Source organism: Catharus ustulatus, chromosome 9, assembly GCF_009819885.2.
Source record: "Catharus ustulatus isolate bCatUst1 chromosome 9, bCatUst1.pri.v2, whole genome shotgun sequence".
Lineage (NCBI taxonomy): Eukaryota > Metazoa > Chordata > Aves > Passeriformes > Turdidae > Catharus > Catharus ustulatus.
Genome location: NC_046229.1, coordinates 30,498,670 through 30,524,013, shown reverse-complemented (window position 1 = coordinate 30,524,013; position 25,344 = coordinate 30,498,670). Strand labels below are relative to the sequence as shown.

Below are 25,344 nucleotides of genomic sequence, written 5' to 3'. Positions count from 1 at the left end.
GTGTCTCTCAGAGATGCACCCATCACCAGCCTGGCTGTGGGGGGGTTTATAAAGCACCCTGTGCTGGGTGTCAGCAAGTGCTTCCTAGGGGAACAATCTCACTCACACACGTGAGCATTCCTCAGTGAAACCAAACCAAGGTACAGAGGAATCTGCAGGATTCAGGGAAAAACAGTGGAGCACCAGGGTTAGTACTGTCAAGGATCAGGGTTAGCATCAGCCCTATCTGACATCTTCATTGGAAATTGCAATTAGGGACTAATTAGCATGTTAATAACATTCATAGAAGATAATAAACTGGAGAGGATGGAAGGGAGCAAAGCAATCTGAAGGGGACCCCGGAGACATTAAAAAAACCCAAAACAAAACCAAAGGAAATTCAGCTTGGAAAAATGCAGCTTCTGCAGTTCAGGGAAAAAACATCCGGAGCAGATGCTGCGGGAGAAGGAGGAAGGCGGGAGCAGGGAAGCAGAAAGAGGCTCGGTGTGGGAGGACAAGGAGAGGCAGCCCCCTGCTTCCCTGTGAGCCAGGTGCTGGGGCTGCGGCAGGGCAGCCTGCACGGCTTCACCAGGCACTGGGAGAACAACCAGCACCTCATGGTGGCAGAGCATCCTGCTGGGGATTTTCCTGCTTTTCTTGCAGGAAAAAAAAAAAATCCCGAGTAGAACCACTAAATGAAACTTGACTTTGCCTGGAGCTGTTTGCCCTCACACACCCTGCAAGCCCCGCTGCACAAACATCTCCCGTCCTGGCTCCCAGGTGGACTGGCCACACACGGGAAGGTGAGAGGTGGCAGAGCTGTCACCCTCCCCCGTGTGGGCAAGGCAGGGGGACGGCAGTGCAGAGCTAATGGCTGTGTTCAGGCCACAAAAGGAGACCCCCACCCCAGCTGGACATGGAAGCAATCCTTCTCCTCCTCTGCAGAGCCTCACAGTGCCTCCAGCTCTCAGTGCACAGCCTCCTTGACCAGCATCATGTGCCAGATGTCCCTGTTCTCTGTCAGGCTGAAGCCCCCCTTGTTTCCTCCATCACAAAAGGCCCAGATCCACCAGTGAAAACTGCCCCATAACTGATGGGACATGGGATGCAGCGTGAACCCTGAGGGTGGGACACCTTGGTGGTTCCAGTCCTGGCATCACTGCCAGCCTACACTTACTAGTGAAATGGATAGAGTTGTTTTCTTGTTAAGAAAATCCTGTAATTACTCAAATGAGCAATGTGAGGTAACCAGGGTGCCTTTCTCACAGGGATCCTCATGGACCAGCACCTCCTGGCACAAACCCTGTGGATGCAAAACCAGGCAGGATGCAAGTACTCATAGAGGGGAGGTGGCAGCCTCTCTCACATTGCTCTGGGTGTCCTGGGAGACACAAAGTAAACTGCATGAAGCATCCCTCCAGCAGCAACCCCAGCCTCTCCATCCCCATGGCAGGAGGGACTTTGCCCTGGGACGCAGAGGGTGAAGAGGAGAGCTCAGACAGGATCACCTGATCTTTGCAGCTCTGCTGCACCAACAACTCCTCGTGCCAAACAAAAATCAGCAGCCAGTAGGACTGCAGGAAAGGGCTGGGCCCATTAAAACCCCCTTCATCCTGAGACACAACCGCTCCTTTGCCTCTCAGCCGGAGCCCTGCACCACCAAACTCCCCAGCTGGGCATCCTTGGGAGTCCCTGTCTCCTCTCCCAGGGCCTGATAATCCAGGCAGACCAACCAGGATCTGAGTCACTGTCACTTGTCCCCAGCACCTGGCGACAAGGAAGGTCACACCAGCCGTGTCACGGTGTCTCCTCCCAACAGCTGCTGTCACCCCGGATGTCTGAGCACTCCAGCCCTTCCCTGGAGCACTTGGAGGGTTTAAAAGTACAACCAGTTCAAAGGAAAGCCCAAATTCTAACCCACCAGGACGGGTGCTTCAGCATACAAGAGCTCTGGGCTGTGCAGCTGCCCCACATCGGCAAGGGGCAAGAGTTTTATTGCCCAAACGGGAACTGAACTGGTTCCTGGGGCTTGAGTGCTTGGAGGCAGGCAGGGAGGAGGGGAGAAGCTTTTCCATGATTTGTGGGCTGTTCTCAGGCTGTCCCTGCTGCCAGGTCTTGGGCAATTTGATGACTTTTGTTGCAAACTGGAAGAACAGGAGACATATGTGAAGGAGGAAACTTGCATTCCTCTCGCCTAAGAAATCCCTTCTCACTTTCCCCCAAATCACACATACACCCAATCCCAGCCTCTCTGGGCTGGCTTGGACACCAGCTCCCCTCCCACACCCAGATGACCTACTCGTCCAGAAATGGCCAGGGCCTGCGGCTGGGGCGTTATCCTCTTCTCCTTCCCTTCCCATGTCCTGCCTGCACAGCCCTGCTGACAGCCAGGGCAGGCAGGGGAACCCTTCACCTTCCACTGCTGAGCCAAGGAATGGAAAACACCAGATAAAGAACAGCCTCTCCCAGCAGCATCAGTGCAAAGGGGAGCCCAAGTCCCCAAACTCACCCCAGCCCCTCCACAAGCTGCATGCCAAGCACCTCCACACCTCCTCCTCCTCCTCCTCCAGAGATGTCTCCAGTGGCTTGCAAACATGGATGTTGTATTTCTCTGTCCCTATTCCCAGAAAAAAAATCCACACCTGGCACTCTCTGACTCCTGTGTCCCTGGAAGTCCTCTGTGGGATGCAGAGGTGGGAAAGGACTCACACAAAGCTGAAACACAGCAGTGACATCGCCACCTGAGGCCACCAGGCCCTGCATGGGCAGGCAGAAAGCCAAAGCCAGCCTCAGCCCCTGTGAAAGCCTGCAGGGAAGGAAGGCACTGAGAGGAAAACCATCTGAGCACGGACAGAATCTAAATCAAAGCCACACAGAACCCTTGGGTAGGGAACCAACCACTGACACATCCTCCTTGCTTGTTTCCACAGTGTTTGCACTGAAGCCTAGTGCTGTCACCTGCTCAACACCTGCTGGGTTGACTCCTCCTGGGGTGGCCATGCCAAGAGTGACCCTGCTGCCAGCATCGAAAGGTCCCTCCAAACCACCTCCTGAGAGGGAGAAAGGAAAGGGCTGCTTTCAAAACAGCCTTGTGACCATCACAAGGTAACTCCCACCTCTAGCCATGTATCACATGATACATCCATGTATCATGGACAGCATCCATGAGGCTGACTAAAACCTGCCAACAATGGAAAACCCAGTCCCCCAGGGCCAGCCCTGGGGAGCTTCTCACTGGCGAAAAGGTGAAGCTGGGATCTCACATGAAAACTGTGGGGAGAAGCCCAGCAGAGCTGGGTTAAGCAAGACCCTGCAATCTGACCATGGGGCGTTCGCCTCTGCAATCTTGGCTTTGCAACGGGTTCACAGGTCCATTTAACAAAGTGAGACAGAAAATTGGACACCAACGCCTGCTCAGTGCAGGAGAGCCACCCTGCTCCAAGCCCATCTCACCGGGGCCTCCTGGATTTCTTTTCCCCCTCCTTTTAAATGAAGAATAAAGACAAACCCCAAGCTCAGACCCAGATCAAGCACAACCTCCCACGTGCCCAAGAAGAAAGATCAGCAGTAGAAGTGAAGCACGGTCCTCACGTAGACTTCTCCATCCCATTTCCACACCCAGCTGAACACAGGGCTTCCCGGCTGGGGTGGGACTCTTCTGGGTAAGAGGAGAAAAAGCTCCGGGGTGGATCCCGCCATTTCCTATTCCAGGAAGGCCAGAACCCCTTTGAACTCTGTCCTCCTGCTGGAGAGAGTGAACTGCAGAAACACACACCCTGATGCTAATTTAGACTCACACCTTCCCCAGTGTCAAGTGCTGGCATCCTGAAAACATCACCGAGCCATGCACGCACCAGGCAATTCCACAACAGAGGGACAAGTGGGATGGGATCTGCTGCAGCAACACCAGCAGGCAGACGAATATCAGCCACTAGATTTGCTCTTCCAAGCCCCAGTGCCTTGCCCCAGGCAGCCAGCAAGACTATTATTAGGACTGGAGGCAGCCTGGCCTCTGACTGCTTTCCCTGCAAGCGCTGCCCCATGGAAGGATGTGTAATTCCCACCACGGTACCCTCATTGCATAGATATTGGATTTGGGAAATACTTTTTTTTTTGCTACAGGCAAAACAGCTCCTTTCCCACACCTGCCCTTTCAAACGAGAGCGGTTTAACACTGTTTGCAGAGCTAAAAAAAAACAACAAAAAAACCCCAACAAACCATCGGCATCCCTAAAGCTGGCCTGGCCCCATCCCTGCGGAGCGGGGCGAGCTGAGGAAGAGCAAAGCAGAGGAGGTAGCGAGCAAATGAAAGGTTTTGCTGGAGTGGGGAGGCAGCAAACAGCCCCACACGCCAGCATCTCCCTGTGAAATAGCTCAGCAGCCCTGTCCCCGAGCTGGGGAGCTGGCAAGGAAGGGCTGGGGCCCCCAAAAAACCTGCAAACAGCTTCAGGACTGCTCCTGGCAGGAGAGGAAGAGATGGATTGTACACCAGGGCAGGCTGTGAAAGCGAGATAGGCACCGCCTCCCTTGCTCTAACAGTTAAATATCTTTGTGAAGCATCTCCCTGAGCTGGGGTGAGCCCAGCAGAAGCACAGGACCACTCAGGACACTCCCACACAAGGCTGCACGCACCCCAGTGCTGCTGCAGTGGGTGCTGGCAGCCTTAGGCACCCTCGACCCAGCAACAACAGCCCCATCCAGGCTGCTCCTCCAGGAACCCCTGCGGCTTTACAACACACCTTGGACCTAACAGCACCCCATTTTTCTCCTCAGCATCACATGTGAGACAAAGCCTCCCAAAATCTCATTTTCCAGGTTGTGAACTCACTCATCAGTGGATAAGGACATGTGGGGGCCTCCTCTCACCACGCTGCTCTGATGATCTCAAGGCCCTGGATGGGGAATCATGCCCGGTTTCTGCAAACTATGATCTAACCCAATTCCCTCCATCCCATTACTTCAGGATTTACAACACACAACCTCCCTTGAAATGGTTTCTGGTAAATTCTTTGAAAGCTCTTCTGGTCCTTGCATCATTGTCAGGGTCAGCCAGGCATTAATGGCAAAGCATTTACGCGCCAGGTAACTCGTTCCCCAGCAAGAGAGTTTGCTTATGCTTTTTAAATTCAGGAAGCAATTAATAGCAGCCACAAAAGCAACCAGTGCTTGTCTTGGGCAAGGGCCATAAAGGCCTGACTTGCCCTGGGGAATTCCGATGCATCCATCCCAGCAGGCACTTTCCACGAGCGTGGTGGTTGCAAAGGTAAATCCTGATGGATACCTGATGCTGGGAAATCTTCACACTCCCTCTCACCTGAAGGGCTGTGACTCCTGAGCCAGCTCGAGGTGACCATTTCAGGGAACACCAGTGCCAGCATCAAAGCCAAACAAACACAAGACTCAAGCATCTTCTGGCTTCTTCCTCTCTAGGCAAGGACTTCAATGAACTCCCCGACCTTGGGATGTGCAGCTTCAAAAGCCAAAAGGTCACAGATAATGCTGTGGATGAAGCCAGAATTCCAGCAGAATCCATGGATCTGACAGAAAGGTGGAAAACTTTGGTCCCTGGAGCTCAGCATCCTCTGCTCACACTCTGCTCACCCAGTCCCTGGAGTCCAACTAAGTCTATTTACGCCAAAAAAACCTGCTCCCCAGAGCCCAGCAATGTCTGATCACACTGAAAACCCAGTCCCTGGAGCCCAGTATCTTCCACGTATACCAAAAACCCTGCTCACCAGACGCCAGCAAGCTCCACTCACACACAAAAAATCCCCAAACTCTGCTCCCCAGAGTCCAGCATGTTCCACTGACACCAAAAAAACCATCCCTGCAGCTCAGCATCCTCCACTCACGCTGAACAACTGCAACACCTGGAAAGCAGAGGCAGAGGAATCCACACCACAGTGCTTCCTCCCTCCTGCCCAGCACAGATGTCTCTCAGGGAGAGAGGAACCACTCACTGCCTCCCACTAAAAACATCAGCCGGCTGTGGAGATCCCCAGGTTTTAGGAGACATCCCTTTCCATGCTGGCCCCCTCACAGCCATCAGAAAACAATGATTTCCAGGCTCACCCCTCTGCACTAGACTTCAACCAGCTGCAGACAGGCCCGTGCATATCCTCTTCCTAATCCTTCATGCACAATCCCTAGACAGTCCCTGGCTTTTATTATTTTCTGGCAGGAGAGAGCACCACGTTAACCCCCGTGTGCAGGCTGCAGCCTGAGCATCTCTCAGCACATCCCAGCTTGGGTCCAAATTATAAATGAAACATTTGTGTAACAAGAGAACTGGTGAGGGCCAATTGCCCATTAATATTTGAAACCTTTAATTCTTATTTAACGGCCTGTCTGAACTAATTCCTTGATACCATGATGGGCCTAAAATATTTATTTATTGCTAAAAACCATGGGAGGCTCTTCCCATTGGGATGGATGTGCTTTCCTATGGGGTTTGGAAGCCATGGGACAGAGCAGGCAGCAGCACCACTGGTTATTGATCATGGCACTCCTCACCTCTACCAGACCCTTCTCTACTCAGCAGCTCCCTCAGCTCAGTGATACAAGATAAATTCCTTACTGGGACATGTTTTAAGGCAAGGAGAATGAGGGAATCTTGTCTGTAAGTATCCTAGAATGTCCTGTCATTGGCAGGATGCTGCAAAACTCTCAGGGAAGGGAGCTGAACCTGCCCAAGTTCTGGCTGAGGGCAGTGGTTTGCAGGTGTGGAGACAGAGTGTTGGGGCGGGGTTTGCATCCCAGGAGCACATCCTGCAAAGAGACATCCTGAGATGTGGGCTGCAGCCTCTCCAAATGGGAGAAAACTGCCTGGGCTCCCAAGATGCTGGAGGCTTTGCCCCAGAAGAGAGCAGAGCCTGGTGAGAGGCACTCAAGCCAGGAAGGGCTGCAGCCCCACGAGATGGGGGTAAGCCTGAGGGCACTGAGGCTGTGCCCCAGGGGGGAGCAGAGCCCACGAGAGGCACAGAAGGCAGAAGGGCTGCAGCCAGGAGCTGCCCCTGCGGCCCCAAGCTCAGCACTGACCTTGAAGCGCGGGGCAGGCATCGTATGACCCGTTACAAAACACAGCAGGCTCTGCTCAGAGGTTACACACTGCAGGACAAATTTAACACCCCAGAGTGTTCCCAATCCCACTGGAAGAATTCCTGGCAGGGGCTCAGTACTCGCCCACTACTGTAAGTGGCCAAGTGCCACCACACTGGTTTGGCTCCAGGCACACAAGGAGGACCTTGTTCCTTACTTCTGGAGGGAGAGATGCTTCAGCTGACAGAGGACACCAGGCACGATGAGGAAACCCCCAGGGGCAGGTGGGCCTTGGACCAGAGAGCAAAGGGAATGTGGAAAAGGTGTTGTTCCCAAACGCTTTCACTTGTTCGAGAAAGGTATTTAAGGGCTGCCATTAAAAACCTGTGCAGCTCTTCCCATGAAGTGATCCTTGGGGTGAATGCTGAGAGCATCACCACTCAGAAGAACAAGTAGATGGAATTAAGGCACTCTCAAAGGATGCCCAGTCCATGGAGTCCAACACCAGGGGACTTCCCTGCCCAGTCATGAGGAAGAGAGGCTCTCCCAGAGCCACACTGGCTGTTTTTGGAGATGGGAGTGGGTGGATGCTGCTCCAAAGCTGCAGGGCTGGGGAAGGTGCAGGCCAGGCAGGGTGAGAGAGCCTCTCCCAGCAGCAGATCTGGTCCCTCCTCCTCTCCTTCCCTTTCCTTTCTCCCGGCCCCAGCCCCGCATTTCTGGAGCAGCAAGAGTCAGCTCTGCCGATGCTGCCGAAGGGCCCCGAGCCAACCCCGGCTGTAACCTCAGGATAAAAACATCAGCTCGGAAACACAGCAACGGGAAAAACAGACAGGCAGCCACGTGTGCGCACATGAGGGCTCCCTCACCGGGACAGCTCCCACTCCAGCACTGAGGTTTGCACTAATCAGCAGTTTGGACTCTTGATTCCAGGGGAAGAGGGTTTGGTGTTTCCTTCCAGGCCCTGGGAACACAAAACCAGGATCTGCTGCTCCTATCCAGCCCTACAGCCAGTGCCCAGCCCTGTCCTGGCCAGGTGCTGCAGGTGAGGATGCTCAGGTCGGGTGGGCTTTGGGTGCCCCCAGCACCTGATGCGGAGAAAAGCCCAAGTTGGGAGCACCAGCGTGGAGACGATGGAGCAGTGACAAGATGACAGAAAATGTTGTTTGGGCCAGTGGCTATTTTTATCTGCAAGGACCAACACTTAATACTCTCCTATCTCCCACAAAATGTCACTTGAGCTCCAGCAGAAAGTTTACACCACTTGCAGACAAGGGCTGAAACCCGAGCATGTAATCCCTGCTCCAGTCAAAAGTTTTAGTGGGATTCGCAGCGTCTGGACAGGGGAAGCTGAGAAAAAAAACCAAAACCCTTTCCCTGCGAAACGATGGCTGAGGCAGCAGAGAGACACGACAGGCAGGTCCCCTCCTGGCACCACGTATTCCCCTGCAGAGTCACCTGCCACATCTGCACGGCACAAGGCGCTTTGGGAGCCCTGCACCGACCTTGTGGCCTCCTCACCAGCTCAACCAAAATTTAAGTACCCTAAAAGGGTCTTCAGCAGAAGGGGGAACAGGGAAAGCAAGGCATTCACCATCCCACTCTCTAAACACCACAGCCCTGAGGGAGATGAAGGGCTGGGAGGAGTGGGGTGAGTCAGGCAGAGCCCACAGGGGGGTTTGCAGAGGGTCCTCATCAAGACATCACCCATCTTGGCAATTCCCTACTCTGCACCAAGCATCTCCAATTACTTCAAACTCTCCCTCCCTCTCTGCTCCCACCTCCTTCCCTCTCACCCTCGAGGCCAGACCCCGACATGCCTGGGGTGTAAGGAAAGGAGGGTTCCCTCACTTAATAAAGCCAAGGTAGAGCAGTGCTGTTATTAACAGCAGCCTGCCCACGGCTGGAATATTGCAGCAGCAATCCCAGGGGAGCACCCCAGCACTGCCCTGACAGCAGATGCAATAAGGCAGCCCCAGCACTGCCCTGTGGTATTGCAGGGAGTGCAAACACCAGTGGTCCCCCCTTGCATCACAAGCAGAATATTAGAGATGAATGGATACCTCGTCAGGCATGGATTAGCTGAGATTTGGGACAGCACCCTCCAGAGGGCTCTTCCAAGAGGGGTAAAAGAGCTGGGGTAAAAAGAGCTCCAGGCATGGTACAACATGGTGCAGCACAGAGGCACTCAAAAAATCAGGGTACCATGCTAAGGGCTTCCATGGAAACTCACAGGAGGAGAATTTTTCCAGGGATAAAAGGCACAAGCCCATGTGTGTCATGGAGCTGCCCCCAGCTGCCCCCAGGAGGTTTTTTTTTCACATCAGGCTGTTTTTTAAATTAAAAAGACTGGGCAAAGCATTCAGGATGGAGGTACAGGCAGGGAGAGGAGCCAGCAGAGGATAGGGCTGGGTGAACCCTGCTGGGCTCTGCAGCCCCTGGAAATGCTGCAGGATGCTGAGGGAAGGGGGATGGCCATGACTTCCCAGAGAGATACACAGCACCTTGGAGGAACCAAATAATAGACATTGACAAGGAAAACCCGCTCCACTAGCCCCAGAAATCTTCTCTAACTGCAAGGAGTGGGGTAAAAAACCCTGGGGAATAGACTGGAGAGGCAAAACTCACATTCCTGAGATGGCCAAGAAGTGATCACATCTATCTCCCTCCATCTCCAGTTCCTAAGATCCATTTCTGAAGCATCACCAGCCAAGAAACTCTGGTTGATTGGACGTGGTTAAATCGAAAAACGCACGCAGAAAACCTTATAGCTGAAACTTAAATGGTCTCCACAAACATCTTGCATATTTTCAAGGACACTAAGGAAATTCACATTTTTTCCCCCCATATTTTAGACTTAAAAAAATGCCTCAAGGGAAAAAGTTATTTAGAACTACTTAGGAAATACAAAGGATAAAAAAGCCTGTAATTATTTCTCTGCCAAGGGCTTGTCAGTTTGAAAATCCCCGCTCTTGAACCACTAATCCTCATGGAAAAAAAAATGCAGCTTCGGCAAGATGCATCGTTGGTTGACTCTTGCTGCACTTTTCTGGCACGAGGGAAAAAGGGAAAGGCGTCGATTTGGGCGTCGTTTCATCAGCACCTTTCACCCACAATGTGCCTGATACACATCCTTGGCTGGCGAAGGAGACCTGCAAAGCATCACCCCCAAATGAGGCTGCTCTGCCTGAGAATGGTGCTCTGCAGGCATCAGGCTGGGGAGGGGAGGATCACGGCTGATGCTTGGAGACAGAAGTGCCAAAACAGGCAAAAATAAATCAGTTCAAGGTGGGGGTATACTGACTTTAAAAGCCAAGGATTCAGGGAGTTCCTGGGATGTTTTGTTATGTGGTTGGAAATAGCATAAAGGCATTATTGGCAGGGAAACTGCACTTCCTCTGGAGGGTGGGGATGGGCCATCCCAGCAGAGCTGGGATTTGGGCCTCTGGTTTAGCAGCCAAATTCATCACTTCACATCCTCCTGCCGGGATCAGGACGGGTGGCATCACCTCTGAACCTGGCTGGCCACAGAGACACAAAACAGCGCCATGGAACTTGTTGTGTCCCACACCCTGGCATCCCAATGACCCTCCCAGCCTGGAGCATCTCCCATGGGAGCTGGGTGAGCCACCCAGGTCCTGCTGCAAACCAGCACCCACCCACCTGCACCACCTGGGTTTGGGGCTGTATGGGGCACTTGGTACAGCAGGGGTCAGAAAAACTTTGTCCCTACAGAAGAGGAGTCAGATTCTGAAAGGAGACAACACCCAAAAACCTCCATCATGTCCCATACCTAATATTATATTCTAAAAACCGCAAATTTAAAATCTTTCACCATGTGAAATCACACACTTCTATTTAACTACACACCCCTGGCTTTAACTCCATCACTCAAATTTGGAAGCCTTCTCCAAGGCCTCAAGTCAGAAGCAGTGTTCTCCAGGGGGTCAGTGCCAGAAAGCACAGAAAGTTCAGAAATCCCAAGTTTCTGGGATCCAACAGTCCCTGTCATGGACAGCTTTCCCACTGCCAAGGATAAACACCTCACCTGGAGCTACATTCACCATGCAGGGCCCTTCACCCATCTTCACCCACCTCTGATGTCTTCTTACTTTCTCCTAATCCATCTCCATAACAGCTCCTCCCATCAACATGGGGTTTAAAGTCCTTGAGGTAATACATGCAGGAAGCCTCTCCTCCTTTCTGGTTATCCCTCCTTCCCAGATCCAGAGGTGAAACAAGCTCAGACTCAAGAGCCCAACCTACAAGACTTTAAGCTTCATTAAACTTTTATGCCAGTCCACTGAGGTTGCTCTCTCAGCCTCTCATAATTACGGGTGCAGAGGGAAGGAGCAGCATCCACCCGAGCAGGCATCAAGAAGTTTCAAGCACTTAATGATTTCCTAACCAAGCTCCCACATCCAAAGCACAGTTTAAAAGGATCTGCTCAATACCACTCCTGCAAGATGCTGGGCAGGGGAGATGCCAAGGCATCAATAATTCAGGATTTCAGTTCCCCATTGGTCACCCCTCTGGCACAGGTGAGACTCCAGACACAAAAGCCTGAGCCATCCCACCACTCCAGAGTCCACAAACACCCAAGCCAAGGGGATGGCTCTGGGTTCAACATCTCGCTCTCCCTGCAGCCAAAACCTGGAGTTCAGCATTTCCATGGGGCAATCCAGACCCTGGCTTGGCTGAATCCTGTGTGAGCCTCTTCCTCCCCTTCAGCCCCTGCAGGAACCTACAGAAAATGGCTGGTAGAGGGGGGAAGGAGAATGTCATCCCCTCCTCAGCACTCAGAGACAGGGCTGGGGTCCTACACACCTGACACATAGCACAGCTGGCATTCCCTCCCTCTCCTGCTGGCTCTCCAAGATCAGAAATTTAAAAGATGCCCAGAAAAGGAGCCCCAGAAGCATGCCAGAGGGCAGTTTCACTCCAGGTTCAACACAGAAATCATCAGGCAGTAGTTTTGGGTTTGTTCCTCAAACACCCACCTCAACTAGCAGCACTTGTTAATTTATTCACCTCAATCACCTCTGTGGAGGCCACTGGAAACATGTGATATTGCCCTCCTCCCATTTAGGTAAATCACTGCAGGGGTTAATAACCCTTTTCATAGCCAAGATGCAGTTTTCCAGAATTAAAGGCTTAGCAGGGCCAGCGAATTCCAAGCAGAAATTTTGCCAACAAAAGCATCCCTATGATTTTTTGATGGCAGGGTTTGGAGGCAAGAAATGACAACATTGACTCTTTCAAACAAAAACAGCTGCTGAAGTTGAAAACTGCCTTCAGGTCCCTTAACCTGTTTCTCTCTCCTTTCCAAATTTTTTGAGCCAAAAGCTTCCCAGTAGCAAAGAGAAAATTCCCACCTTCCTCTTCCTGCTCAGCCACCTTGGGCAATGCTATGCAGCTAAAAATCAACTTACAGCATGGCCCCACTGGCCCCAGGCAGGAAGGAAGGAGTCCTTGGACACACAGGCTCCAGGTCCATGCAAGGATCTCTGAAGCACAACATCAGAGGAGAGCATGCACCTCCCAAAGAGATGAATTGCATCCAAACAATGGATTCTCCAGGAATCGCCCTCGCCTCTTATGCTTTTAAGACCCCACTTTGCTCCCTTACAGGGCAGGGAACCTTGCCCAGAGGGATTTCAGGGGCTCCCCACCCCACTGAGATGGTGGTTGTCATTCCAGAGGAACAGGGGAGGGGGATTTTGCACGGTGGCGGCGGGGGCGGGGGACAATGGGCCGAGGAGCGATGGTCCCGTGAAAAGGGATTTGTTCCGCTGTCAAGGATGGCCTTAGGAAATGAAGCCACGAGGGAAGGAGAGGGGTAGGGAGCAGAGAGAGACAATATAGGGAGAGCAGTGACAGGGAGACAGCTGGGGAGGATCAGTGCTGAGCCCTGATGGGCTCGCAAAGCACAAGGACTGGCCTAGGACGCGTCCTCCAGCATCCTCTGCCCGTCCAGGGGTTTGCCCCAAGGAAGAGCAGAACCTAAGATAAATGTTCAGGAAACTTAAGGAAACTTAGGGAAACTTAGTTCAGTAATAACATGCTTTTCCTGACTGCAAATTAAAATAGGTCCCTTGCAGTGACCCCAGAATCAGCTCAGCTGGTCAGAGTATGGTGCCAATGACACCAGGGTTGTGGGTTTGATCCCTGAGTGTGCCTTTCACCTGAGCTGGGCTTGATGATCCTTCTGGGTCCCTTCTACCTCAGACAACCCTGTGAAATATTAGCATTCTGTCTCCATGCAGGGAGAACCACTCATCTGCAGCCACAGAGCCACAGGGACCCTTGGACATTGCTGCCTGCTGGGATGTGCTGGGATACAGAGGACAGGGGTTCTCCTACTGACTCGTGCCTTCTCCTACCAATCTGTACCTTAATCATGCCAATTTGTGCCTGGGAGGAGCTGCAACACAAACTCTGGCTCACCTTTGGTCAAAGGTAACCCAAGGTGGAAAACACAAAGGTAAGTTTGACATAAAAATTAGGCAGATCTGGAGAGACACAGAAGATTCATATCCAGCATTCAAACTCACCCAGCAAGATGCTGTAAGCACTTAGGATGATGAAAGAAGCATTTTTAAGCTGGATTTGTATTTCCAGCTTCATTTCATGGGTGACAGAGCCAACTCTCAGTTCTTTCTCTTGCGTGCAACCACGGTCCAGGCACTAGGGCAGAAGACCTGAGCCCAAAAAACAGGCTCATATTCATGGGCACTTGAAACACTACTGAAAACAGGTAGATGCATGCAAGTACAGTGGAACAGGAGCAAATAAATGATTTGCACTGAACACGATATGAATTCACCCCTGTACTCAGAAATTCACATGGCACCCTCATGAAAGCTCCAACTTTAGCAGGAAAAACTCCCATTTTCAGCCAGCCAGCCCACATAACGTGCAACACCTGAAGGATCCCTGATGCGCTTAAGAAAGTGGTCTTTTGTTAATAAGATTCCAGAAACATCCCAGATAAGCAAGAAGACAGAGTCACCAGACAGAAAACCCCCCAAATAAAGGGAAGTGGGTGCCACCATCCCAACACTGTGCCCTGCACAGCCCCTGCACGGCACAGCTCAGCCTGCCCCACGCCTTTTGCAAAAGCTCTGGCATCTGGTTGTCCGTAAATATTTGAGGTGGGAAGCCAGGAATTACAGAACCCCTCTCCTGGGCAACCAAGGTTTGACCATCTTAAAAAAAAAAAAAAAACCACAACCCTACAAAAACAAACAGCAAACCTCAAACAGAGCTGCAATGAGATGCCTGCTGGTTTCGCAGAGACACGTAAGAAAACCCGGGTGCATCCTTTGCCCCTGAGGGCCAACAGCCCCAGGAGAAGATAACCACTGACCAGCTGGATTCTTTCTGCCAGGAAGCAGGATTCCATCCGGGATAAAAGTACTGAGGAACAAAACTATGGGTTGTCACAGGGTTTGCCATGACAGAGAGCGCCGCCAGCCCCCCTCACCTCTCCCCTTCTAAAATCTCAAACAAATACACAGAAATTCAAATTTCTCATGAAAACACATTTACACTAAAAAAAAAAAAAAGTTAATATGGGTTGACCCCAGTATCTTCCCCTAGCAAAATCCAAATATTTTCTCCCTGCTTTAAATACCTTCCTCACTCCTGCTACAGAGGAGGTGCTTGATTGAATTGCAGGTAAAGGCACAGTCCTCCAGCCCAGGCCCCATCCCTGCGTTGTGTTTGCATCTGCAGAGGGCACGAGGCAGAGACAAGAGAGCACAAAGAGACAAAGAACATCTCAAGAAGAAAATTACCCAGGACAATTCTCATTCCCACCTCCCTCCACCGTGGCTGCAGCCTCCTCTTCCTCAGACATGCTCCAGCACCGAGGGCTTTGTACCCCCTTGGCTGCACACCACAAGGCTCACAGAAGTGGGGAACTGTGAATCCGGGTCCAAACCACTGGGTTTTCCCCCTTCTCAGTCAGAAGCAGGACCTGCACCCCTGTGAGCAGGAGATCAGGCCTAGACCCCAAACTCCCTTTTCTCCTGCTCCAAGGCAGAGAGGGCTTTGGGGTCCCCCTTGACACACCCAGAATCAGAAACTGCTGTGGGTTTGGGCATGTTGAGGCCATCCCACTGCTGCCAGTGGGGATGGGGACAGCCAGCACAGATCAGTCTCCTCTGTAGCACCAGCAAATCCTGCCTGCCCGCTGGGCAGCCGCCAGCACAGCCCACACCCAGCACCGCCATCCGCTCCCAAATCAGCTGGCTGTGGCCAGGCCATCAGCTTTAGAGCCTGTTGGAAGGCTCCCCAAGGAAGCACTGAGCAAGAAACCGAACTGGGGGCTCCCTGAAATCCCCACCTCAGCAAATCCCTCCCCGCGCCCGGCGGCTGCGAGCAGGTGAAGAACCGGCCAGGCGAGGGCTGGCGAGCTGGGGCAGGAGAGGACCCCAGCTGTCTCTCCAGCTGGTGGAGACCAAATTCTCATCAAAACGAAACAAACCCCTCTTTCTTCCCTGGTCGCTTTCCTTTCGGTGCCTTTGTCAGGACTGCAAAAACCTGAAGCGATTCCCACAGCTTTAAAAGCCCCATCGGGAGCTGATCAGGGAGCACCAGCTCGCAGAGTGGGGAGAAAAAAGGTAAAAAAAAATAATTACAGTATGTCCACAATAAGATGGCAGAAACCATGAGGAGTCCCAAGGATGCTGATGGTACTGACCTGAAGTCTCCAGGATCCCACTGCCAATGGGGTGACCCCAAAGCCACCCCTGTCCCCACCACGGAGGAAGAGATGACAAGTCTATTCGACTGCCTCGCTCCCAATCTGCCAAACCTCACTCGCTCCCAGGCCTTTCTACACAATGTTAATTGTAAGACAAACCTAATTAAGGGCCAAGAGAAGGGGCAAGATGCCAAATCTCTCCTTGGCTCCCTTTGGAAAGGGGGAGCCCCACGAGTGAGAGGACAGGGTTTGGTGGAGATGGAGGATTTTGCTTGCCTGGCATTTCCAGTATGGATCCCACAGTGGCCTCCATAAGGTTCCTCCTGCTGCATCCTGCTGCTTCCCTCCCTTCCCACCCGCTGCCTGCACAGAAAGTTGACTTAATAAAAGAAAACCAAAATAGGTGTGCCTGGTCCCAGCCCAGCAGGACCAACCATGGTGTCCCTGGTGGGGATGAGGCCAGATTTGGTTGCCCCATGCCACACTCCTCCCAGCCCTCAGGGAGTCAGCACTGCTCCTCCAGGAGCTGTGGGTGAGGACAGAGGGGTGTTAGCTACAGGAGATGAGGTCCTAGGTGGGGATGGAGAGCAGGTGGGAAGCACTAGAGGGAAAGATTGAGGGATGGGAAAAGAGAGACCATCAAGAGGAATGTTGTGCCACAGAGCTGGTATATACTCTGCTACCCCGTCCAGGCCAGCCTGACTGCTCCCAGGTGGAGAAACCCAAGTCAGCACCATCCTCTCCACAGGATGCCCTACAAGAAGGGAAACAGGCTCCAGAGAACATACTGGACTGCACCTGGGCTGACCTGTGGCTCTCTGCAGCTCTCAGCCACAAAAAGCACAGAAAATGCCACTTCTCCAAGTGAGAGAAGGCAAGGCACTGCAAACCACCAGGACAAACCCAGCACAGCGCAGAACTCTCCAGCTGGTGGGACCAGGCTGTGTGAAAGTGTCCAGCACCACCTCCATTCGATCCGTCTGGGATTACTCCCCTCGCAGCCCTTCCGGGCCGGGGAAGCAGTGCCAGGCCTCGCAGCTAATTGCGCAATTACATCCATTACCCACGTTAAGCAGGATAAACAGCCACCATGCTCCAAACCTCTTCCCCCTCTCTCCTCCACAGCAGCAGTGGCCAGAGGGTGAGAGGACCGTATCCCGAGCCCGCAGATCCATCTGTGGCCCGGCAGGACCACGCTGCCGAGGACTCAGGCTCATCCCCCACACGAAGACACCGGGTGTGATTTTCAAACCCAACGCGAGTCCTTTTGCATATCGGGAGGGTGGAAGGGTTTTTATTTCTTCCCTCAGCAACCAGACGCAACCTCGCATTTTAACTGACGAAGGAGAAGGTGGAAGCACACGCACAGGCCCGTGACTCCGGGAGCACGGGATTTTGGAGGCAGGGAAGGAGAGCCCCGTGGAAGCTGGCAAGAGCACAGAGCCATCAAGCCGTGCGAAGACAGGGCGAGCATCACACAACTGCCTGCCTCGGCCGGGGAGCCCGGCACGGCGGTGGCGGCTCGGGGGCTGCAGCCGCCCCTCCACTGCCGGCGCCCACATGCCAGGCCTGCTCCGAGATGTGCTGGCCATCTGCTCCTGCCAGCCGGGGCTGGGGCCGGGGCTCTGCGCCGTGGCTGGGGACGTGCCAAGCCGTCCCGCCGTCGCCACGCTCCCCAGCTGCGCCCCCCGTCATGACCACACCGCTGTCAGCGCTCCCGGCCCCCAGAACCTGCAGTGGGGATCTTCCCGTGCCTCCAGGTCGTCCCTACAGCCCTGGCTCTGCTTGGCCCGTGCAAACCTGCTGTGAGACACCACTAGGCAAGAGGGGGCTCAACCATTCAACGATTCCCATCCTCGTGCAGATTTTAAGGCTCCAGGGTAGCCCTGCTCTTCCCATCGCTTCCAGCACTCCTCCCTGTTTATGGCCAGGTTTGGTGTTGCCCCCCCAAAGCCGTTACCACAAAAACCCATCCCCCTGACCCCCACCACAGGGGCCCCACAGCCAGGGCATGTCCCCAGGGCCACTTTGCAGTCGGGGAGCCGGCCAGGGCGAAGACTGAACCTTGTCATAGTTGAGACTTATCAGGTTTGGACAAGCGCCGGGGGCTGCCGCGGGATTCGGGATGTTCTGTAACGAACGTCCTCTGCTCCAAATAGATGCCGTCCCAGGGGCACAGGCCTGAGCCGTCCCTCCCCAGGAGCCCTCCCTGTCAGCGCTGGGGAAACTGCTCCAAGAGTGACCCCCATCTCCCCAAGTTCCCAGACAGCATCACCATCTGAACCACCCATGGGCCCTGAGCCATGGCACCCCAAAGAAATGCCGAGACCTGACCTGGCACCCTCGGCCTTTAATCCATCCCTTTCCAAGTCCTCTCTCAAGTCCTTCCTCTTTGTGAAAGACTAAGAAATGTAAAACATGTGTTTTAACAAATTATTCCTCGATTTCTAGAGTCCAGCGAGTCAGACGCTCGCTTAAATCCGCCCGTAACACTTTCCATGGGTGTATTTATAACTGAGGGCATAGCTGCCGTCTCGCGCTCCCTCATTAACCCTCTGCGGCCTTGTCACAAACAGAGCTCAAACAGAGAGCGCAGAGATGTGTTGGAAAATTCTGCACCTACTCGTCCCTGGGAAATCACTGCAAATCGCACCATCTGGAAGAGAAATCCCTTCCTTCAATTTAAAAACCAAACCAACAAAACCGAACGCAACCACAGAACACCGACGCCGTGACAGCGGCGGGCTGGATCCCGACCACTTCCCCGACTCCCCCAGCATTCCAGAGGCAGACACCCCAGCCCTCCCACCCAGAGAGGCCTCCAGAGCCCGGCTATGCCGCTGCCACCGGGAGGATCGGCCGCTTTCCCCCGCAAGGAGTGTCAGTCACTTGTGATAATTAACCAGCTCGAGATAATGAGCTCAGTCTGAGAGCAGTGGCTCTTTCTCCGCGCATTTCGCTCTCAAATCCCTGCTATCGGCATCGGCACTGCGGCCAAGGCAGGCACCGTGCTCCTGCACCCAGGAAAGTGCTCAGTCCAAAGGCAGGACAGGCATTTGGGAAAAGAAAGAAGGATTTTTGGTAAATAAAGAGAACTATATAAAGCTCAGCAGAGCCCAAAGGGAACAGCTCTTGGGGACTCTGCTCTGCCTCCTTGCCATCACCAGGTAAGGAGTCACACCACCGGCACAACAGAGTCCTGCAGGGCGGATGAAAGGAGAAGGGACACAAACCTGCATCCCTGTGCTAGAATAATTATTATTAAATGCAAGAGGACAATGACAGGATGGTAAGAGGCAGGCAGGGGCAGGAGGGGAAGAGGTCAGCAGTGAGTTGGGGTTAAAACCATCACACCTCGGGAAACCGCCCGTCGCAGAGCCTGAGCTTCCCGGCTCGGGCAAAAGTCACCAACCCAAACACAACTGGGAAATAACCAGGAAAAATGGTGCTATCACTGGACTCTAGGAAAAAATTGTGACATTTTTTTCCCGCAATCATCCTTGTCCATCCCAACAGCGAGATAGATGGGCACAGCAAGAAGCCAACTGCGGCACCGATTTCTTTCGCGGCCAACAGACATCAGAGGAGGGTTTCAGGTTGGAGCCACTTCAAGAGCTCACAAGCTGCAGTCAAGAGTAAAATCCACATGTGCTGCAAGCTGGAAAGGCATTTCTGGGTGACCGTGGTCACCCCAATTTCCCCTTGATGGTCCAAAGAGAAATACCGATAAAACAGAAAATGAAAATTCAATTGTTTTGGAAATGTAGGGGAACCAGTAGTCAAATTTCTACAGACAAACCAACAGCGCACCCAACGAATTTTTTGCCTACAAAAACCCATCCTGTGGTGCAGCTCTCTCCTTTCCACTCTCACGGCAGCTAATTCTTCCGCTCTTTCGTAAACATTTGAAAACAAGGTCACGCGCACAAATTCTGCTTTCAATTTGTCTTGTATCCATAGTGATTAAACTCAGACCCACAATACGGGATTTAAAAGAGGAAAAAAAAGAAAAACAAAAAAAACCTAAAAAAACCCAAAACCCCAACTTTAAAAAGGCCTGGAGCTGGTCTAGATCTCGGCACGCTTGCGAACTCGCTGAAGGCCAGGGATGAGAGCATCAATGATCGCTGTTTTCTGCTATTAAAAAAGGGAATTACATTTCAGGGCTTCGACAGCCGTGCTATCGCCATAGCAAGGGATCCGGCCCCCCACCTACACCCTCCTCAAGAAACAACCAGCCCAGAGGCAACAAAAATTTAACGGCTCCGAAACTCGGCCAGGCAGTGGGGTCCGGAAAGGACAGCAAGAGCAGGATGAGCCAGGAAAAAATGAAAGCAGCTGCAGGGGAGGAAAGACGCAGCAGCCTTCTCCCCATTCCCACTGGAATGGTTTTTCTTTTAAAAAAGAAAAATAATTTTTTCATTGTCTTTCCCCGCAACGCCACACTTCCAAAAGGGAAAAGGTCAGGGAGATTTAACACCAGAATTTCTTCGCCATCACAGACCCGGATGCAGGAAAAGCCTCTGTGTGACAGACAACACTCTGAATTCAGCAGGGCCTTCCCTGGTTCCTGCCGAGTGCCTCAGTTTCCCCACCAACCAGGGAGGACAGCAATAGCATTTCCCTGCCTGTGAGGATATTAGGATAATAGCCTCGTCCAGGACCAGGTCAGGGAGGATACAACTTTCCTCCTGCAGATGCTCCGTAGGAAAATAAAGCCAGGCGAAAATGCTTGGCCCTGTCCCTGAGCGGACCTGGGGTTACCGTGGGTCTCTCAGGCTCCCAACAAAACATCCACAATTTCCAGGGCACAACCTGAGCACAACGAAACACCGCTAAAAGGGAGAGAACCGCGGTGCAACGAGACCGCGGGGCAGAAGCACAACCCGCCGTGCAGCACAGGAAGGGCTGACACCTCCCGGGAACACAGGACAGGGGGAATGGGGAGCAGCGGCGGGACACCAGTCCCCGCACAAGCTTTTTGCAGGGCACCGGGGCTTTGTGGGCGGTGAGAACAGAGAGAGGGGGGCTCCCCGAGGTGCGAGCGACACTTACTTCTCATAGTCCAGCTTGCAGTAGAGCTTCTTGTCGCGGTAGAAGCAGGTGGTCTGCAGGGGCTCCTTGCAGGACGCGCACTGGACGCACTGCTCATGCCACAGGCTGTCGTTCAGGCGCAGCAAGAACCGGTCCAAAATCACTCGCTGGCACCCTTCGCACACCGACTTGGGGGTCGCGGCTCTGCCTGCGGGGAAGGAGCCCGGGTCTGGGGTGGGCGGAGGGAAAGGCGGCCGGGGACACGGGCCGGGCGAGGGACGGACGGACGGAGGGTCCCGCGGTTCTCGCTTCCCCCGCACAGGCTCGTGGGTCGCGGGGGGACGGGGCTGTGCGGGGAGCTGCTGCGGAATCCAGGAGGGACCTGTGCCTTAGGGCAGCTCCGGGGGGGGCACATCGCCCCCAATTTCGTTCCTCTTGGAAAGGCGGCAGCGGAGCCGCGGCTCAGAGAGAGGGCGACCGATTGAAACCGGTATTAAAACGAAGATAAAAAGAAAAAGTGAATTATTTCTTGCTCGATACGAAGGAGAACCCTTCGTTACAAGGGGGGGTTAAGGGGACACGCAATTTAATGCAATCGCGGAACGAACCGGCAGCAGCGAAGGCGGGCGCCGGGGGCACACCCCGGGCGGAGGCAGCGGCGCGGCGCCGGGCAGGAACGAGCCGGGGAAAGCTGTCCCCGGGCCTCCCGAACCCCCCGTGCCCATCCATCGCTCGGGCCCGCCCGGCCGTGCCCCGCCCTGTGGGGTCCCCAGGAGGGCAAGCGGGGTGTCCGGACTTACCCAGCAAGGAGGAGAAGGGGGTCGCGGGGTCCAGGGCGCTCTGCAAACTCTCCTCCATCTTCAGCCCGTCCAGCATGGTGGGGAGCCGGGCCGGGCGAGGGGCCGCGCCGCCCGCCTGCCAACACAGCCTGGACACACCGCGCTCAGCCCGGCCGCCGGCCCCGCCGCCCCCGGCCGGGGCTTCCCCGCCCGGCTCCCCGCCCGCTTCCCCGGCGCCGCGCTCCCTCCTCCCTCCCAACGGGAGAACCCCTCGGGCCCCCCGTTCCGGCTGCGCAGGACGCTGCCCCGGCCGGGCTCGCAGCAGCCCCCAGCCCCGCGGCCCCGATGTGGGGAGGCCACAGGACCCGAGCCCCCCGCGGCCGCGGACGGGAAGATGCGGGAGGGGAGGATGCGGGACTGCCGTCGGCGGGACTCGGCCGCTTACCTGGGGCGGCCCGGGCGGTGCCTTCCTGCGAGGAGCCGGCGGGAGAGGCGTCGGCAACCACCGCTCCTGGGGGGTCTTGCGGCGGCTCCTGCCTCCCCGGCTGTGTCGCACCCCCCGCTTCCCCGCCGCCGGCGCTGCCCGGGGTGCGGAGCGAGCCGCGGCTCCCTGGACGGCTCCGGAGAGGAGCGCACCAACCTGCGAAGAAGCGCCCGTCCGACTGCTGCCAAGGCACATTTCCTGGAGCTGATACCTCCCTGCCCGACCCCCCACCCCCTGCCCTCCCCTCTCCACCCCACTCGAAATAAGTTTCCTCCCCGCTCTCCTGCCTGGCTGCAGGCACCGGCCCCGCCACGCCTCGAGGGGCCGGCGGCCCTTCCCGGCTCCGGGGTGCACGGCTCGCTCTGACCGCCCCGGCTCCGCTCCGCTCCCTGGCTTTTTTCCCTTCTTTTCTTAGAAAGCCAAAACAAGAAAAGAAAAAAAAAAAAAAGGAAAAAAAAAAGGTAGAGGGTGGTGCCCCACCACAGCGTCTCTCCCAGTAATGCAACCGGCTGGAAATCAAGTCCCCCTTCCAGGAGAATCCCAGGCCGGCAGTTTTTGGGGAAAGCCGGTGTCCTGCCCGGGTCCCCAGCGGGGATGCGCTCCCCCGCGCTGCGCATCGCCCCGGGCGCCTCGCTCCCGCTGCTCCGGAGCGTTTAAGGAAAATGAGTGCTGGGAGGAGGAAAACAAAAAAGAAATAACAACAACAACAACAAAAAAATCCCAACACCAAAGCCGGAGAGCTGCCCCGGAGGGCTCATCGCCAGTGATCCCTGGCTCCGAGCGGGGCTCGGTCCGCTCCGGGCGCTGGTTCCGCGGGGCCGCAGGGGGAGGCGGCCCCGGGGAAGCGGAGCTCCGGCTCCGCCAAACCGCATCGGTTTCGGGGAGGGGAAACCCGCGGAGAAGCGATCCAGCCCGGCCGGGGAAGATGAAACTTGGAGCCTTCCCGCAGCCCCGGCGCTTTCCCGTCCTGCCTGGCTCTCCCTTCCCTCCTGCTTGGGGGGATTTCGCTGTTTCTCGGGGAGTTTCACGGCCCCGCAGGTCCGAGCAGCGGGGCTGGGGCCGCGTACCTGGAGCAGCCGGGACGGGGATCCGCGGCTTCCCCGGCACGGAGGAGGGCTGGGACCCCCGGCTCCGGCCGGCGAGCAGGGGAACGGCCACAGAGCTGCGAGGGACCCGCGGCAGGATCGCGGAGGATGGGAGGCTTTTAGGGGCCTCACCTCCTGTGCTCACGGCTGACCTTGGCACCAGGGGCAGATGCGCTCCCAGCCTCTCTGTGGGGCATCCTCGTCACCAAGCGCTCCCCACACCCAGATGACGTGGGTGATGCAGGGACTGAGGTCGTGTCCTCTGGGAATTCGTAGGAAGGAGAGAGGCCACAGGTTACCACAGGCAGCTCACCGCCCTGCCAAAATCCCAGGGGAGAGGGAAACACGGTCCTGGGACAGCCCTACTGTATCCCAGAATAACTCCACCGGGAGCTCGGGCATGAAAGCCTTGGTGCTGTCACACGGGTCAGAGTGAAACAGCTCTGACCACTCACATCCAGGAAGGCTGGGCTGCAGCAGGGAGGCACCGAGCTCTGACACCTTTGTCTTTGGCTCTCCCGAAGGTCTCCGAGCAGCTATAGCCAATTGTCTGAGTAGCCAGATCCGCTGGAGCCACCTTGCCAAGGCACCAGCCCGCCAAGGACTGCAGCAGGACCAGCGGCTCCAAGCACTGCATGCTGCTCTTCCCGCCTGTGCAAACCACCCCAGCTTCCCCACCCTGTCCATCCCACCCGCAGAGCTGTGCGGGGCAGATTTTCCTCACGCAGCCAGGCAGCGGCAGCCCCGTGGGGTGGGAATACCATCCACCAGCACTGCTAAAAAACCGAGTCCCTGCGCAGGGCACTTCGCTGGCAGACTCACACTGCCCACCTGATTTGCTCTGCCCAGAGATGCAGGAGCAGCTGGGAGGGAAGTCATTCCTTCCTGGATGTTGCCACCCCATGGTTTTCCTCCTCCTCTTCTCCATAGGAGGAGGGTCTGGAGGCTGTCTCACCTTGCGGCTCTCGTGTTCAATTTCCAGCTTGGTCTGTGAAGATCAGCTTTGGGGGCTGAGGTAACTGTGTAACACCAGGGAGGCTGCAGCAGGGTGCTGCTGCTCGGGATTTACACATCCACCAGCTCCCACACAGGTCAGAGCTACTGGAGCACACGTGGCCTCGCGCAAAAGGCAATCACCAGGTAAACCAGTAAAATATGCAAGAAATACACTCCAAACCCCCTCTCCCAAAGCACACCTCCAACACAGGCAGTGGCCCTACAAAACACGGGGGGAGCATTTGAGGCAGCTCACTACAGCCTCTGAGGACCACTTTCCATTATTAGCTCACTCAGAGCTGAACTAGGGGCAGAGTCCCACAACATCAGCAGCCAAAGAGAATTAAACCAGAAGAAAAGCAGGTCTTGCCTTTCTCCTTCTAGCTGTAGGGTCTGCAGGCAGCCAGGTGTTGCAAAAAGTGGGCGGTGCTGGCGAACTGCATTAAACAGAATCTGCCAAGCGAATTAACAAGGCCACAACATTGGCAGAGGGGCTGCACATCTTCCCCAGCCGTCTCCCCGCTGGGGCTGCCCAGCTGTCATGTTTTGTGCAGGTCCCCACTGCTCACTGCTGGAAGGGGATCAGCAGCACTCAGCTCCCAGGTAGCCACAGCCACAGCAACTGCCCTGGCTCCAGACATCCTCCAGCATCACCTTAACTGTGCCCAGCCAAGCAGATGCAGAAACACTCGGGAGCAGGCAGGGCTGGCCCCAGAGAGACCAAGGAAGAAGATGGCCATGAGCCTTGGGACAGGAGTCAGTGGGCCAGCATCTTTCAGGTGCCTCGAATGCCCAAAGCTAACCTGAGGCAGAAGAAAAAGCCTTGCCCAGCACCAGAGACACCCGTGGACTCCCCTCAGCCCTGCAAGGACCACACCTCCCTCTCCTTCTGCCACCCTCACAGCCTCTCAGATGCATCAGCAGCTGCACAGCCAGCTGGGCTGGCCAGCCTGGCAGAGAGGCAAGCCAGAGACCAGCCCACAGCCACGATGCTGTCAGATAGCCCTGGGGGGAAAAATCCTCTCCCTTTACCACTGAAATCCCCCAGAGCAAGCCTCTCTCAGGTAGAGTTGGTTGCACAGAGGGTGCAGGAAGAGAGGAGACAGAAATAGAGTGGCAGCCACTGGCCTTGCTTGGATAGAGGTTGATCTTTGTCCACTCATGCTGACGAACACCTGGGGATTTATCAGGGCTTCTCTATCATGCTTTCCACCACAGTGTACCTTGCCATCCTCCCCTGAA

The 25,344-nt window shown here is 55.0% G+C and overlaps 1 protein-coding gene across 1 annotated transcript in view; it reads right to left on the bottom strand.

Annotated features, from left to right (window-relative positions):
- Window positions 1-22,051, bottom strand: part of LMX1A (LIM homeobox transcription factor 1 alpha) — a 42,411-nt gene extending 20,360 nt beyond the window's left edge. The window contains exons 1-3 of the mRNA XM_033068162.1: window positions 21,983-22,051; window positions 21,559-21,686; window positions 20,780-20,966 (exon numbers count right to left, since the gene is read on the bottom strand). Coding sequence (XP_032924053.1) covers window positions 20,780-20,966; window positions 21,559-21,634 — 263 coding nt within the window. The 5' untranslated portion in view covers window positions 21,635-21,686; window positions 21,983-22,051. The remainder of the gene's footprint in view (window positions 1-20,779; window positions 20,967-21,558; window positions 21,687-21,982) is intronic.
- Between the last annotated feature and the right edge of the window lie 3,293 nt (window positions 22,052-25,344).